This window comes from Triturus cristatus, chromosome 3_2 (genome assembly GCF_964204655.1).
Source record: "Triturus cristatus chromosome 3_2, aTriCri1.1, whole genome shotgun sequence".
Taxonomy (NCBI): Eukaryota; Metazoa; Chordata; class Amphibia; order Caudata; family Salamandridae; genus Triturus; species Triturus cristatus.
The window spans coordinates 462,086,493-462,098,744 of record NC_140584.1 but is presented as its reverse complement, the minus strand read 5'-3'; the positions used below and the strand labels follow the sequence as shown (position 1 = coordinate 462,098,744).

The 12,252-nt window shown below is 46.9% G+C and overlaps 1 protein-coding gene across 1 annotated transcript; it reads right to left on the bottom strand.

Annotated features, from left to right (window-relative positions):
• Positions 1-1,235: 1,235 nt before the first annotated feature.
• LOC146857543 (protein LDOC1-like) lies at positions 1,236-1,724 on the bottom strand. The gene has a single exon (XM_085647046.1). The coding sequence runs from the start codon at positions 1,722-1,724 to the stop codon at positions 1,236-1,238; it is 489 nt and encodes a 162-aa protein (XP_085503172.1).
• Positions 1,725-12,252: the final 10,528 nt, after the last annotated feature.

The window sequence follows — 12,252 nt, the reverse complement described above, 5'->3', positions numbered from 1 at the left end:
GCATGGCAGCGTAGAGCCGGGAATCAGGTCTATTCGGCAATCGAAGGACCGATGCGGTGGCAGAGTGTTGGCCCCTTTCTTGTCGAACACATCGGCTAGGTCCAGATATTCCTCTGGTATCGCTGCTTGGGACACCACCCCCATACCCTGAAATGGCAGCGAGCATGCTTGTATGGAGCGATCTCCCAGGATGTTGTCCGTAGCGTAACAGGTTCCACAACAATGTTCTGAATTCAATCGTATCACTCTGGTTACCCAATCAATGCAGGGGTTGTGTTTCACCAACCATGGTAAACCCAATATCGCCTTGAATTGAGGTGCGTCAATGACGTCAAAGCTGATTGACTCAGCGTGGTGATTCGCAAAGGACATGGGCTCGGTTTGATGTCTGATAGGACCGGAGGTCAGGTCCGTTCCATCAACAGCCTTAACATTTTCGGGTTGGGCCTTCGACACTTTGTTCATGCCCAAAGCCCTCGAGTAAACGGCATCAATGAAACAACCCGTAGCACCGGAATCCACCATAGCAGTCACCTGCCAGGTTCTGCCCGCCTGATTCTGTAATGAAACTTCCACCCCCATGTGGTGGTTACCGTCGAAAATGGCAGGGATCGCTATGGAGCAATACCGAGAACCCAGAGGACGGATCCCTTTGTCTACTGGGTTACCTCGTTTCCCTTCTGGTCGACTTTGGTGATAGGCAGGGCAAAGGGCCTTCGACCCCGAGGTTTTGATGGCTTTACGGGACATTCCCTGACGAAATGTCCGCTTTTGCCGCAGTACAGGCATTGGTCCTGCTTCCTCCTCCGTTCTCGTTCTTGACTGGTCAAGGGTCCCCTTACGCCCCCGATCTGCATGGGTTCCGTCGCCTCTCCCTGGGGAACGGGTTCCTCTCTGGTTTTGTCCGTTCCTCTGTCTCCAAGGGCCAAGAACCGGTTATCACTTCCCTTTCCTTTCTCTGATCTTCGTTCCTGGAGTCGGAAATTCATTTTCACTACGAGATCGATGAAGGGGCTGATTTCGTCCGGTGGGTTGGGTAGTTGCGAGATGAGATCCTTCAGGTCATCGCGTAGTCCCCGATAAAACACCGATGCCTTTTTGTCCTCAGGCCAGTGGGACTCAATCACCAGTCTACTGAACATGGTGATGTAGTGAAGCAAATCCTGGTTTCCTTGCTTTAGGTTCAGCAACTCATTGTCCGCTGCTTGCACGAAGGTGTGACGAGCGAACATACTTCACATGGCTTCCTTGAACGTTGGCAGATGGTGTAGCATGGGATCATCATGTTCAACCAGCGCTATGGACCATTGAGCAGCGTCTCCGCCCATGTATGACAGGATGTAGGCAACTTTGGACGTGTCATCAGGAAAGGCTGCGTCTCTGACCATGAAATGCAGGTGGCATTGATGGATGAAGATACCATACTTGGTGCTGTCACCGTAGAAACGTTCAGGTGGTGCCAGCTGTACGGGATGAGGGGCGATGACTTGAATGGCACTGTTCGGGTTGGTGGTAGCGGTGGACCCCTCAAAGATGAACGTGGGCTGTCTCAGAACGCCTTCTTGCACGACCCTAGGCCTAGGGGTAGTTCCCCACGGGTTGGTGGCCCCAGCTGCCACCTGGCTCTGTAGGGCGGTCATATCTTGACGTAATGTATGGTTTTCTGCCTGCATGGCGGCCAGCATAACGGCTATGTCGTTTAACGTAACCTCCGGGTCGCCCATGTCGTCCAGGCGGAATGGTAAACGTGGGCTTCGAATTCTGTCGTGTACCCCACAATGCTTACCTCGGCTTGTGGAGTGATTCCGCAGGGACGACAAGAGCGCCCGCCCCTGTACCCACCTAAACCTTAAGGACAGCAAAACCCAACAGGGATGAGATGGACGCAGGGAAGGGAGCCAGTGGGAAGGCAGGAGGCGGTGTGCTGGGTTGTTGGACGGAGGCTGGAAGACAGGGAAAAAGACCTAGTTAGCAGGTAACCCCCACTACCTCTTGTTCCACACCCCGTAATCCACACACAAAGAAGAACCTTGTTGTTTCCTCTGTTGAGGACTCACCAGTGTTGGACAGGCTACGGGCTTTAGTCCTTATGCCACTCCGGGCGAAGAGGGTGAGGGGCTGTAACGCTGGATGCCCTCCGACTGTACCTCGCTTCTGAAGGCGCACGGCGGCGCTAGGACAACAAGTAAGTGCGGCCCCTTCCCTTTAGTTTGTGGTGAAGCTAGAGGATCCTTCAGCACTCCTGTGCGGGAAATACGGAGAACCTACCAACTGTTCAGTCACACCCCAGTAAGGCATGTGCAGCGTGAAGCAAAATAAGTAAAACCCAGAAAGCGCTCCTGCGCGATGCTAACAAAATAACTACGAGGCGCTCCTGCGCGGTTCTAACAAAATAACTAAAAGGCGCTCCTGCGCGGTGAAAACAAAAACAAGCCCCGCAACACTCCTGTGTTTGCTAGGCTCCAGTTGTGAAGGAGAGAATTACCTCGCCTCGATGTTCGGCGTCGATCTGCCAGAAGGCTTCCCCAACGGTTCTTCAGCAGAGAGGGTCGGCTCTTGATCGGCGCGGCTGGGCTCCGGGTACGATCCCCGCTCCTCGGGAATCAAGAAGGAATTCGAAGCGGTGGGTTGGCGGGAAGACGCGATGTTATTCGTTCTTCCCGGAAGTGCTTCTCATGACCTTACGTCCGTGGTGAGGACTAGACCGGGAACCCGCTTCTGACCGGAAGTGAGTCTCCCGGTTCGTGTCTGTGTGTGTGGATGCGGGAGCGCCGGCAAATGCCGCGAACATGACAATTGTGGGGTCAGCTCCCGCTCCGCCCGTCTTGTGGCAATCAATGGAATGTCTGAAAAGGGAGAAATAATTTTATGGTGGAAACGTCTGGAGGTAAATGAAAGTTTATTTCAAGCTTGATAGAAAATAGGAGTTGAGTGCATCCTTCGTTTTTGAAGTACGATCTACCAACTGTCAGTGGTAATCGTGGTTCAAAGAGGAGTTGGAGTGTACGAGAATACACAAGGTTAAATAATAATATGTTATGCCAACGTTCATATACAAAGGAACAGAGCGCATGCTAGAAGCATAATGTGCGAGTGTAATGCAGTGGCGGGAGCCTGTGTGCATGTACACTTAGTAAAAAGCTCATTACAGTGTCCTAAAAGCCAACACCATGTGTCTGTAGGGCAGCGCTGCACGCTGGCTCAGGCCTACAGTACAGTCCAGCAGGTCCTTAAAATTAGACCGATGTGACTGAATGAGGTCAGAGATCACATCATTGCGCACGGCAACATCGCTTTTTCTCATGGTGATGCAGCCCACCCCTCCCGCAGAACCGCCCTCAACAGGTGTCTGTAGGGCATCGCTGCCCGTAGGTTCAGGCCTACCTTATGGTATAGCAGGTCTTTAAAATGAGACAGAGATGTGACTGAATGAGGTCAAAGATCACATCATAATACATGGCAATATCGCTTATACGCACGTGCGCAGTCTGGCTGATGCATCCCATCCCTCCTGCAGCACCGCGCTGAAGAGGTGTCTGTAGGGCAGCGCTGCCCGCTGGCTCAGGCCTACAGTACAGTCCAGCAGGTCTTTAAAATGAGACAGAGATGTGACTGAATGAGGTCAAAGATCATATCATAACAGATGGCAATATTGTTTGTTCGGACCTGCGCAGCTAGGCTGAAGCACCCCATCCCTCTCGCCGCAGCATGCTCAATTGGAGGCCCTGTGCACCCAGGCCACTCTGCTTACCTGCTGTCATTGTTGTGTGAGCAAACACTACGGGCAGCAGTGCTCACAATTCAGACGGAGTGTTGATTGCAGGAGACTGTACAACTCATGGATCCCTTTCGTAGACTACGGGCAGTAGGGCTCACAATTTAGAGCCCGTGTTGATTGCCAGGATGGAGAATACCTCATGGATCCATTTCTTTTTTTTATTGCGCATTGTGATATGCGAGGTGGATGCAGCAAATCATTTGAGGTAGTGTGGAAGAAGAGGGACGTGTGGCGTCGTGGTTATCCTATTTATACATACGCAAAGTGGGCTGGGCTTGCGTACGCCAGGCCAGCGTAGGGGTGTGAATAATTATTCCGGGGACTTGGGCATTGTTCATTTCCTGTCTGGCCAGGAAGTGTACTTATGTGTGTTTCTTTTGTAGTTTTGACCTCGCAGAGTGTGCAATTTAGATTAGTGAAGCATGTGTCGGGAGGGCGGAAACTATCGTTAATGAGATGGCATGTGATCTAGGATGTGCAGTCTGCCCATGGCTGATGATGCTCCTTAGAGCCAACAATACCCAGGCCGAAAGACAGCACAATAATGTGCAGACACACACACCAGGTACATTCTGTAACACATTTTTGATGGAACGTTTGAGATGCATGGCAATCACACGTGGAAGGCTAATGTACAGAGCATGAATATTGATCAAGATGATCATTGCATGTTGTGTGTAGTGTAAGATATGTGTATACAGGAAAACACTTTTCAAAAAGCTTTCTAAGCAGAAGAGGTGTCTCTCATCAAACGCTGTAGAGAGAATGAGTAAAATGGGTGGGGTCGTACAACTGTTACAATGGGAAATGTTATGAACCAATCAAATGCTTTTTTTAAGGTCACATGGCAATCGCGCACCGAGAGCGCAAGGAGGCCGCACTCGACGCAATTTTGACAAAATATATTTATCATAGTATAAGTTTATTACAGTTAGAAATATATAAATATTTAAAATAATTTAGATTTTCACGTGCTCTCATATACTGTTTAAAATATTTAGATATACTTTCGAGACCCAAAAAAAGAGAATGGCGTACCCGGTGCGATACTACACGTCTGTGACGTAACACAGGGCCTGGCAGCATGTACTCATCGAATACACAACACGCAGCAGGCGCGACCCCATACGTACATGACGTAACGCGTGGCTTGGTACTGCAAAATAAAAATAACAATATCGGCATTACCCACTGGAGGGAGAAATTGAGGGGAAAGCTTCCTACAAGTTCCAGCATGCTTAGAGAATGGTCCCATTAGGGCGTCCACTAGAGGGCAAGTACTGTTAAATTGAGCATGTTACTGAAGGGAACGCTTTCTCAATTATGCCGGGGCTTACCTTGGAAGAAGGTCATGATGACCGAAACGCGTCGGATTGCCCATGCTGTAATGAAATAAATGAACTGTGATCTTCATCGTTGGGAGTGCGGCTATGTTTTTCCTGAAAGGAGAAAATGTGTTAGATATATATATTATATATATATACTCCACAAGCGAATGGGAATACCCGCTGCCTCCAAACCAAAGGGCGCGTCAAAGTAATGACCTCCCAATCACGGTCATCAATATTCCACCAAACTTTTCCAACAAAAGTAATCGACGCCGTGTCTGTGCGCAAAATCAAAGTTTTAATGCCAGCTGAATATGCTATATACATATATATATATATATATATATATATATATATATATATATATATATATATATATATATATATATATATATATATATATATATATATATATATATATATATATATATATATATATATATATTAGGGTAAGAGCGTTTTTACTACACATATGTAATTGTAGTAAATGTGGGAAAGGCGGGGGAGTCCCTGGTAAATGAGATGTACTTACTATAGAGCGCTGACCAAATACACACTTAACTCGCACCAAACAGCTTTTGCTACCTTCCATATGTTGGTGAACATGTTTGTTGGTTTGCCCCTCATTTTGAGGATTAATTATTTGGGGAGGAGGAGGAGAGAGTTTAAAATCAAAGGGTCACCATCTTCGGTAAGCTGTCATTGCTAGATACCTCTCTTCACCTTGTGCAATCATTGATATGGCTCCAGACTGGAAGCAGGAGCTTGATTCACCTACACCACACACCCAGGCAATTCTTACCTATGCCACAGTATTGGCTGCAGGGCATTTCGTGGCCAATGGATCTTTCGAGACGGTCTACTCTGACAATGTTGGCATCTCACAGAAAAGCCAGTCTTGATGTTTGCATTATATACCGAGATCCATCAATAAAAGAGTGCATCAGTTCATCACCAAGCCACAGTCACTATCTGAAAGGTAAAGGGGTGCAAGAGAATTATATACCTTTGTCTACTTACCTCATGTGGTAGGTGCCATTGGCTGCACTCAGGTGGCAAGTCAACCACCTCCCCACAGTGTATTGTGTATTGTATTGTAGTCGGTTTTGTATAGCGCGCAGTTACCCTTGGGCATCCCGGCGCTTGATCAACCATACCCTAACCAAGAGAAAGAAAAGCACATTACAGAGGGAACAGATACGTTTTCTGCAGTTTCCGGAAGTGCAGGGTACCAGTTTCTGACCGCAATTCCAACGGGAGCGCATTCCAGAGGGTGGCGATCTGAACTGCGAATCTTCTGCCACCCGTGCGGGCCTTATACACCCTGGGGGCCCTAAGTAGGGATTTCTGGTCCGAGCGAAGGGTTCTGGGAGCTTTATAGGGGACCACTAGTTTAGATAGAATGGGGGGGCCCTTGCCCTGAAGGAGTTTATGGGCAATACAGAGGGACTTGAACTTGACTCTCTCCCGGACTGGGAGCCAATGCAAAATCTTCAATGCTGGTCTAGCTGACTGCCTTCTAGGAGCATTGGTCAGTAATCTAGCCGCAGCATTTTGCACTTGTTGGAGCTTGTTCAACGTGGCCTCTGGGGCACCAAGGAAGATCGCATTACAGTAGTCTAACCTAGATGTAATCAGACCTTGAATAAGAAGCTTCCTGGAAGTAGGGGGGAGAAGGGGTAGGACTTTACGGGCAGAGCGAAGAAGCCCAAAGCAGATCCCTGCCATTTTCCTTGCCTGCGTCTTAAAAGTAAGGTCCTGCTCCAACCAGACTCCCAAGCTCTTAATCTCCTGTTTGGAGCAGGGGAGATCTCCCAGGCAGCTAGGCCAGCTTGACAAAGGAAGAGGGGGAGCCTTGCGCCCCAGTAGCATAATTTCAGTTTTGGATCCGTTGAGTTTCAATGCTGAATCACACATCCAAGTGTATACCTGGGACAGGCATTGGTGCAATACCTCCAGGTTCTTAATCAATTGGGAGAGAGCCACCACCAGTTGAGTATCGTCAGCGTAGCTGACGATTTTTATCCCGTAAGGTGCCACCACATCCTCTAGGGGGGCCATATACACATTAAATAGAGTGGGACTCAAAGAGGAGCCCTGAGGGACCCCACACTGGAGGGGGATAGGAGAAGACCGAGCACTACCTTCCCGTACCTGATATGTTCGGCCAGTGAGAAAGGACCGCAGCCACTGCAACACAACACCACTTACTCCCACATTGGACAGTCGTTGTATCAATACTTGATGGTTAACAGTATCGAAGGCAGCGCTAAGGTCCAGGAGGATCACTGCCACTGACCCCCCAGAATCTAGCATGCCTCTGGCTTCGTCCACAACTGCCAGGAGGGCGGTGTCGGTGCCGTGGCATGGGCGAAAGCCGGTTTGGGTTTCTCGAAGCAGCCCGTTGGACTCCAGAAAGCTGGACAGTTGATGGTTAGCCAGCCTTTCTGCGATCTTGCCGAGTCCCGGCAGTAGAGAGATAGGCCTGAAATTAGCCAAGTCCGAAGGATCCAGACTAGGCTTTTTCAGAAGGGCCTTTACCACAGCCCTTTTCCAACCTGGAGGAACCACCCCTTGCGTGAAGGAAAGATTGATGAGGTTCGTGATAGGGGCCGTGATAACAGAGGCCACTTGTTTAAGGAACCTCATTGGAGCAGGGTCGTCAGGCGAGCCGCTCTTCATAGAGCTAAGTTCCCTTGTCACATCCAGCTCAGTCGCCGGGTCAAAGGAGTCAAATAGAACGTGGGCGCCTCTTCCTTGATCTGCTACATAAGTGTTCTGTGGGGCCTGAGGGAGCTGCGAGAGAATGTTCTCGATTTTGAGGTGGAAGTAGTCCGCGAGCTCTCTACACTTTTCCGCGGGATTGTCGAGGATAACTGGCGGCTCCGGGATCTTGAGAAGTTCCTTAATTACTTTGAATGTCTCTCTAGAAGAGTTAGAGGCGTTAGTAATTTTTTCTTCAAAAAATTTAGCCTTAGTAGCGCGTAGGGCTTTCTTATATAACCTCATGGCTACCCGGTAGTTCACTCAACTGGCCACCTCCCAATCCCTTCTCCATGTCCTCTCCAGCTTCTTACAGCCTCTCCTAAGGGAGCGCAGCTCAGCGGTGTACCAGGGGGCCGAGCCCGTTCTACTCCGACTCTTAGCCACTCTCTTTTTAGGCAGGATGGAGTCTAGAGAATTGGTAAGCCATTGATCAAAGGCCAGATCCGCCGTAGAGGGATCATCGGCCAAGGGAGGGAGAGAGCTCTGAAGCTGTGCTGTCCAGCTTTCGAGTGACAGTTTAGACCAAGCCCTTTCCAAGGAATAGACTCTGGGGGAAGAGATGGACCTGGGGTCGCATCGCATGGCAAAAGGTATCAGAAAGTGGTCTGACCATGGCAGGGGGCAGGCCGGTAAGGCTTCTACCTGCGGGATGTTAGAAAAGATCGGGTCGAGAAGATGACCTTTAATGTGAGAAGCTCCCTGATTGCTAAGGGTCAGATTGTAAACTTTCAAGTCAGAACCCAAGTCTGTGGCTATAGAGTCGGAAGGATCATTAAAATGGAGGTTTAAGTCCCCCAATACCATAAAATTGGATGTAGAAATGGCCATCTGCATAACGGTTTCCATAAGAGAGTTGATAAAGAATCCCGAAGGGCCTGGGGGGCGATATATTAGCAGACCCGATACAGTTGTGGTAGGGGAGATGCGTAGAGAGAACTGACAACTTTCACAGTCCAGAATCTCGCTGTTAGAGGCCCTACATACAAATACATCTCTATAGATGATGGCTATGCCTCCCCCTCGACCTGAGGGTCGATCCAAATTGTAAATGAGAAAGCCTGGGGGAAGGGCACGTACCATGTCCGCCCCTGAATTGGGTGTGATCCATGTTTCTGTTAAAAACAGAATGTCTAGATCGTGGTCTTGTATCAAGAAATTAATCTCTACTGCATGGCAAGGCAGCGAACGACAGTTTAGTAGTCTCTACTGCATGGCAAGGCAGCGAACGACAGTTTAGTAGTAGTGCACACATTTTCCGTAATGGATATCGTTGGCATTCCATCAAGGTGCAAGCTGTCTGTGATTCCAGTAGCTGCTTAAGAGGTGTGTGTGCCACCTTTCTTCAAAGCACACACAACAGCCACAAATGTTTACCCTCAAAGAGGGAGAAACCAGAGAACCCAGGGTGGAAGACCAAGATCCTCAAACCAAGGATACCAACGTGAGAAGACTGAGATTATTCATTCAAAATTGGAACGGTATAACAAAAGATCCCTGGGTACAGCAAACAGTTGCAGATTTCAAAATAGACTTTTGGAAATACCCTGTATAATCGATAAGACCCAGGGAATTGTCCTTAGGTGACAAAAAGATGAGTCTAATAGACGAGGAGGTGACCCAGATGTTAGAAAAAGGAGCTTTAATTCAAGTGAAAATAGAACAGGAAAAATAAGGGGATTTGTAAGTACTATTTATTGGTGAAAAAGAAAGACGAGGGTTTGGCGACCTGTCATAAACCTGAAAAAACTAAACAAGTTCTTAGTCTATAGACATTTCAAAATGGAAGGGATCCACCTCTTGAAAGACATTTTACAAGCCAAAGATTGGCTGCTAAAACTAGACCTCAAGGAAGCCTAATTCACAATACCCATGGACGAGGACAGCCAGAGGAACCTATGATTTACATGGAGAGGTGTACCGTACCAATTTCTCTGCCTACCCTTTGGTCTGTCCTCGGCCCCATGGTGCTTCAGAACTTTCAAAACATCTATCATGGGCAACAGAACTCTTAGAGAACCTAGGTTTCATAGTGAATACGGAAAAGTCTGTCATGGTCTCAACACAGAAGTTAGAGTTCCTGGTCTTTCACTTGGATTCTATCCTATCCCAGTTAGTCCTTCCACACAAGAAAGTGTTAAAAATAAAAAAGCAGGTGAGAACAGTCCTAACCAGAGATTCAGGAGTCTTGGGACTCCTTTCATCTTCTATTCCAGCAATTTCACCAGACCCCCTTCACTACAGGGGGCTACAGAGACTAAAAGCTCTAAATCTAAGGAAAAGTCTGTGGTCCGGAAATTCTATTTCCCTATCTCAAGGGGCTAAGGAGGACTTAATCTGGTGACTGAAAAATGTGGAGGCATGGAATGGCAAAGCCATCTTCGGAAATGTCCCAGACTTTGTCCTAGAATCAGACGCAAGCAACAGGGTTGGGGAGCCCGTCTAGGCAATCAGGAAACAGAGGGAAGATGGTCCAAAGAGGAACAATCACTCCACATAAACTGTTTGGAAATGTTAGCTGGCCTAAATGCCCTTATGAGCTTCAAGACTTTACTGCAAAATCCCAACACACTGATTCAACTAGACGGTTTCTCAGCTGTATCATATATAAATCGACTGGGGGGCACAAAATCACAAATGCTTTCGACTTTAGCAAAACAAATTTGGTATTTCTGCTGGGAACACAACATAGTGCTAAGAGTAGAATTCATTCCAGGACTTCAGAACTCAAGGGCAGATTGGAACTCCAGGTTCCTCAGAGATTCCAGCGATTGGAAGTTACATCCGGATGTTTTCACCAGGATACAAGATCTATGGGGACCAATAAAAATAGATGTATTTACGAGCAGATTAACCTTCCAAGTTCCCACATACTTCAGTTGGAGACGAGACCCAAAAGCAACAGCTGTAGATGCCTTTCTTCATTCATGGGGCAAGAACAAAGGTTATGCCTTTCACCCCTTCTCCATGATTCAAAGGGTCCTGTGGAAAGTGAGACTAGAGTACAGCAGTAATATTCTAGTGACCTCCTTCTAGAAGCCCCATGTCTGGTTTCCAGGGGTGATGGAACTGGCTATGGTTATCCCACGCCTGGTCCCGGTGTCTTTGGGCCTTTTACTAGGCCCAGGCAGAGAGGAACACCCTTTGGTGCAAGATGGGAAAACGAACCATCTTTTTCGGAAGATATCAGGAAATCAAATAGATACGCAGATCTTTCATCAGAAGCTAAAAGACTTTTGGACGAATCTTGGGCCCCAGGAACAAGAACAAGATATAAAGGGGTGTGGAGTAAGTGGTGCAGTTGGTGCATGGAAAAGAATTCGGATCACGTGGGAGCCCCTGCACAACTCATAGCCAATTTCTTAGCGAGTCTTTTTAAATCCGGACTTTCCTATAGAACGATCAATTGTTATAGATCTGCAATCTCCTCTGGCCATGCTTTAGTCAATAATTTTGCGATTGGGAATAATGCATTAATTAAAAGGGTAATAAAGGGTGTGAGACTAAAAAGACCACCAAAGACACGCTATGAATCCATGTGGGATGTCAACTTGATTTTTAAACTTTTTAGTTTGTGGCCAAACAATACATATCTATCCCTTAAACAAATTTCTATGAAACTTGCTACTTTAATTTGTTTGATATCTTTTAAAAGAGTATCTGACATCAAAGCTCTAGATATATCCAACAGATTCTATTCTAGTGAAGGTGTACACTTCGATCTCTGAAAAAGAACTAACATCATGTCTGATTCTGTTTTTTACTTTTTCTTTCATGATTGTGAAAAATTATGTGTGGTAAGATGTATGAAAGAGTATGAAAGTAAGATTTTATAATTCAGAGCGCATGCAGTTGACCAATGTTTTTGTCTTATGTGAAACCTCATGAACCTGTTTCTACAGCAACACTTGTCAAATGGGTAAGTATGATTATGAGTGAGGCGGTTGTTGACCTTTCAAGGTTTGGAGCTCAGTTTTTAAGAGGAGTAATATCTAGTAAGATCTTTTGGTCAGGTGGACCTCTACCTGAAATTCTCAAAACAGCTGATTGGTCAAACGCAAACATGTCTGTTAAATTTTATCTAAAACCAATAGAAAATTATAGTAATGTAGCCTTGAGGGGATTTAAACATGCATAATGGTAGCCTCCAGTCTTGTAATGAAATGTTGATTCTGCGATTGATATGCAGGGAGAATCTTGGGCCCAATTCACAAAGGTAAACTGAGACAAAAGTCTAACTTTATGACTTTCGGTATTCACAAAGGGCAGTTACAAGTAGTAAAGTTAGACTTTTGTCTTAGTTTAACTTAAGTTTTGGTCTTAAGTTTAACTGAGACTAGACTTTTGGTCTCAGTTAAATTTAAGACCAGAGCTTAAGCAAGA

Coding starts and splice junctions, on each gene's coding strand:
- LOC146857543 (XM_085647046.1), bottom strand. CDS start 1,724: ATGGGCGACCCGGAGGTTACGTTAAACGACATAGCCGTTATGCTGGCC.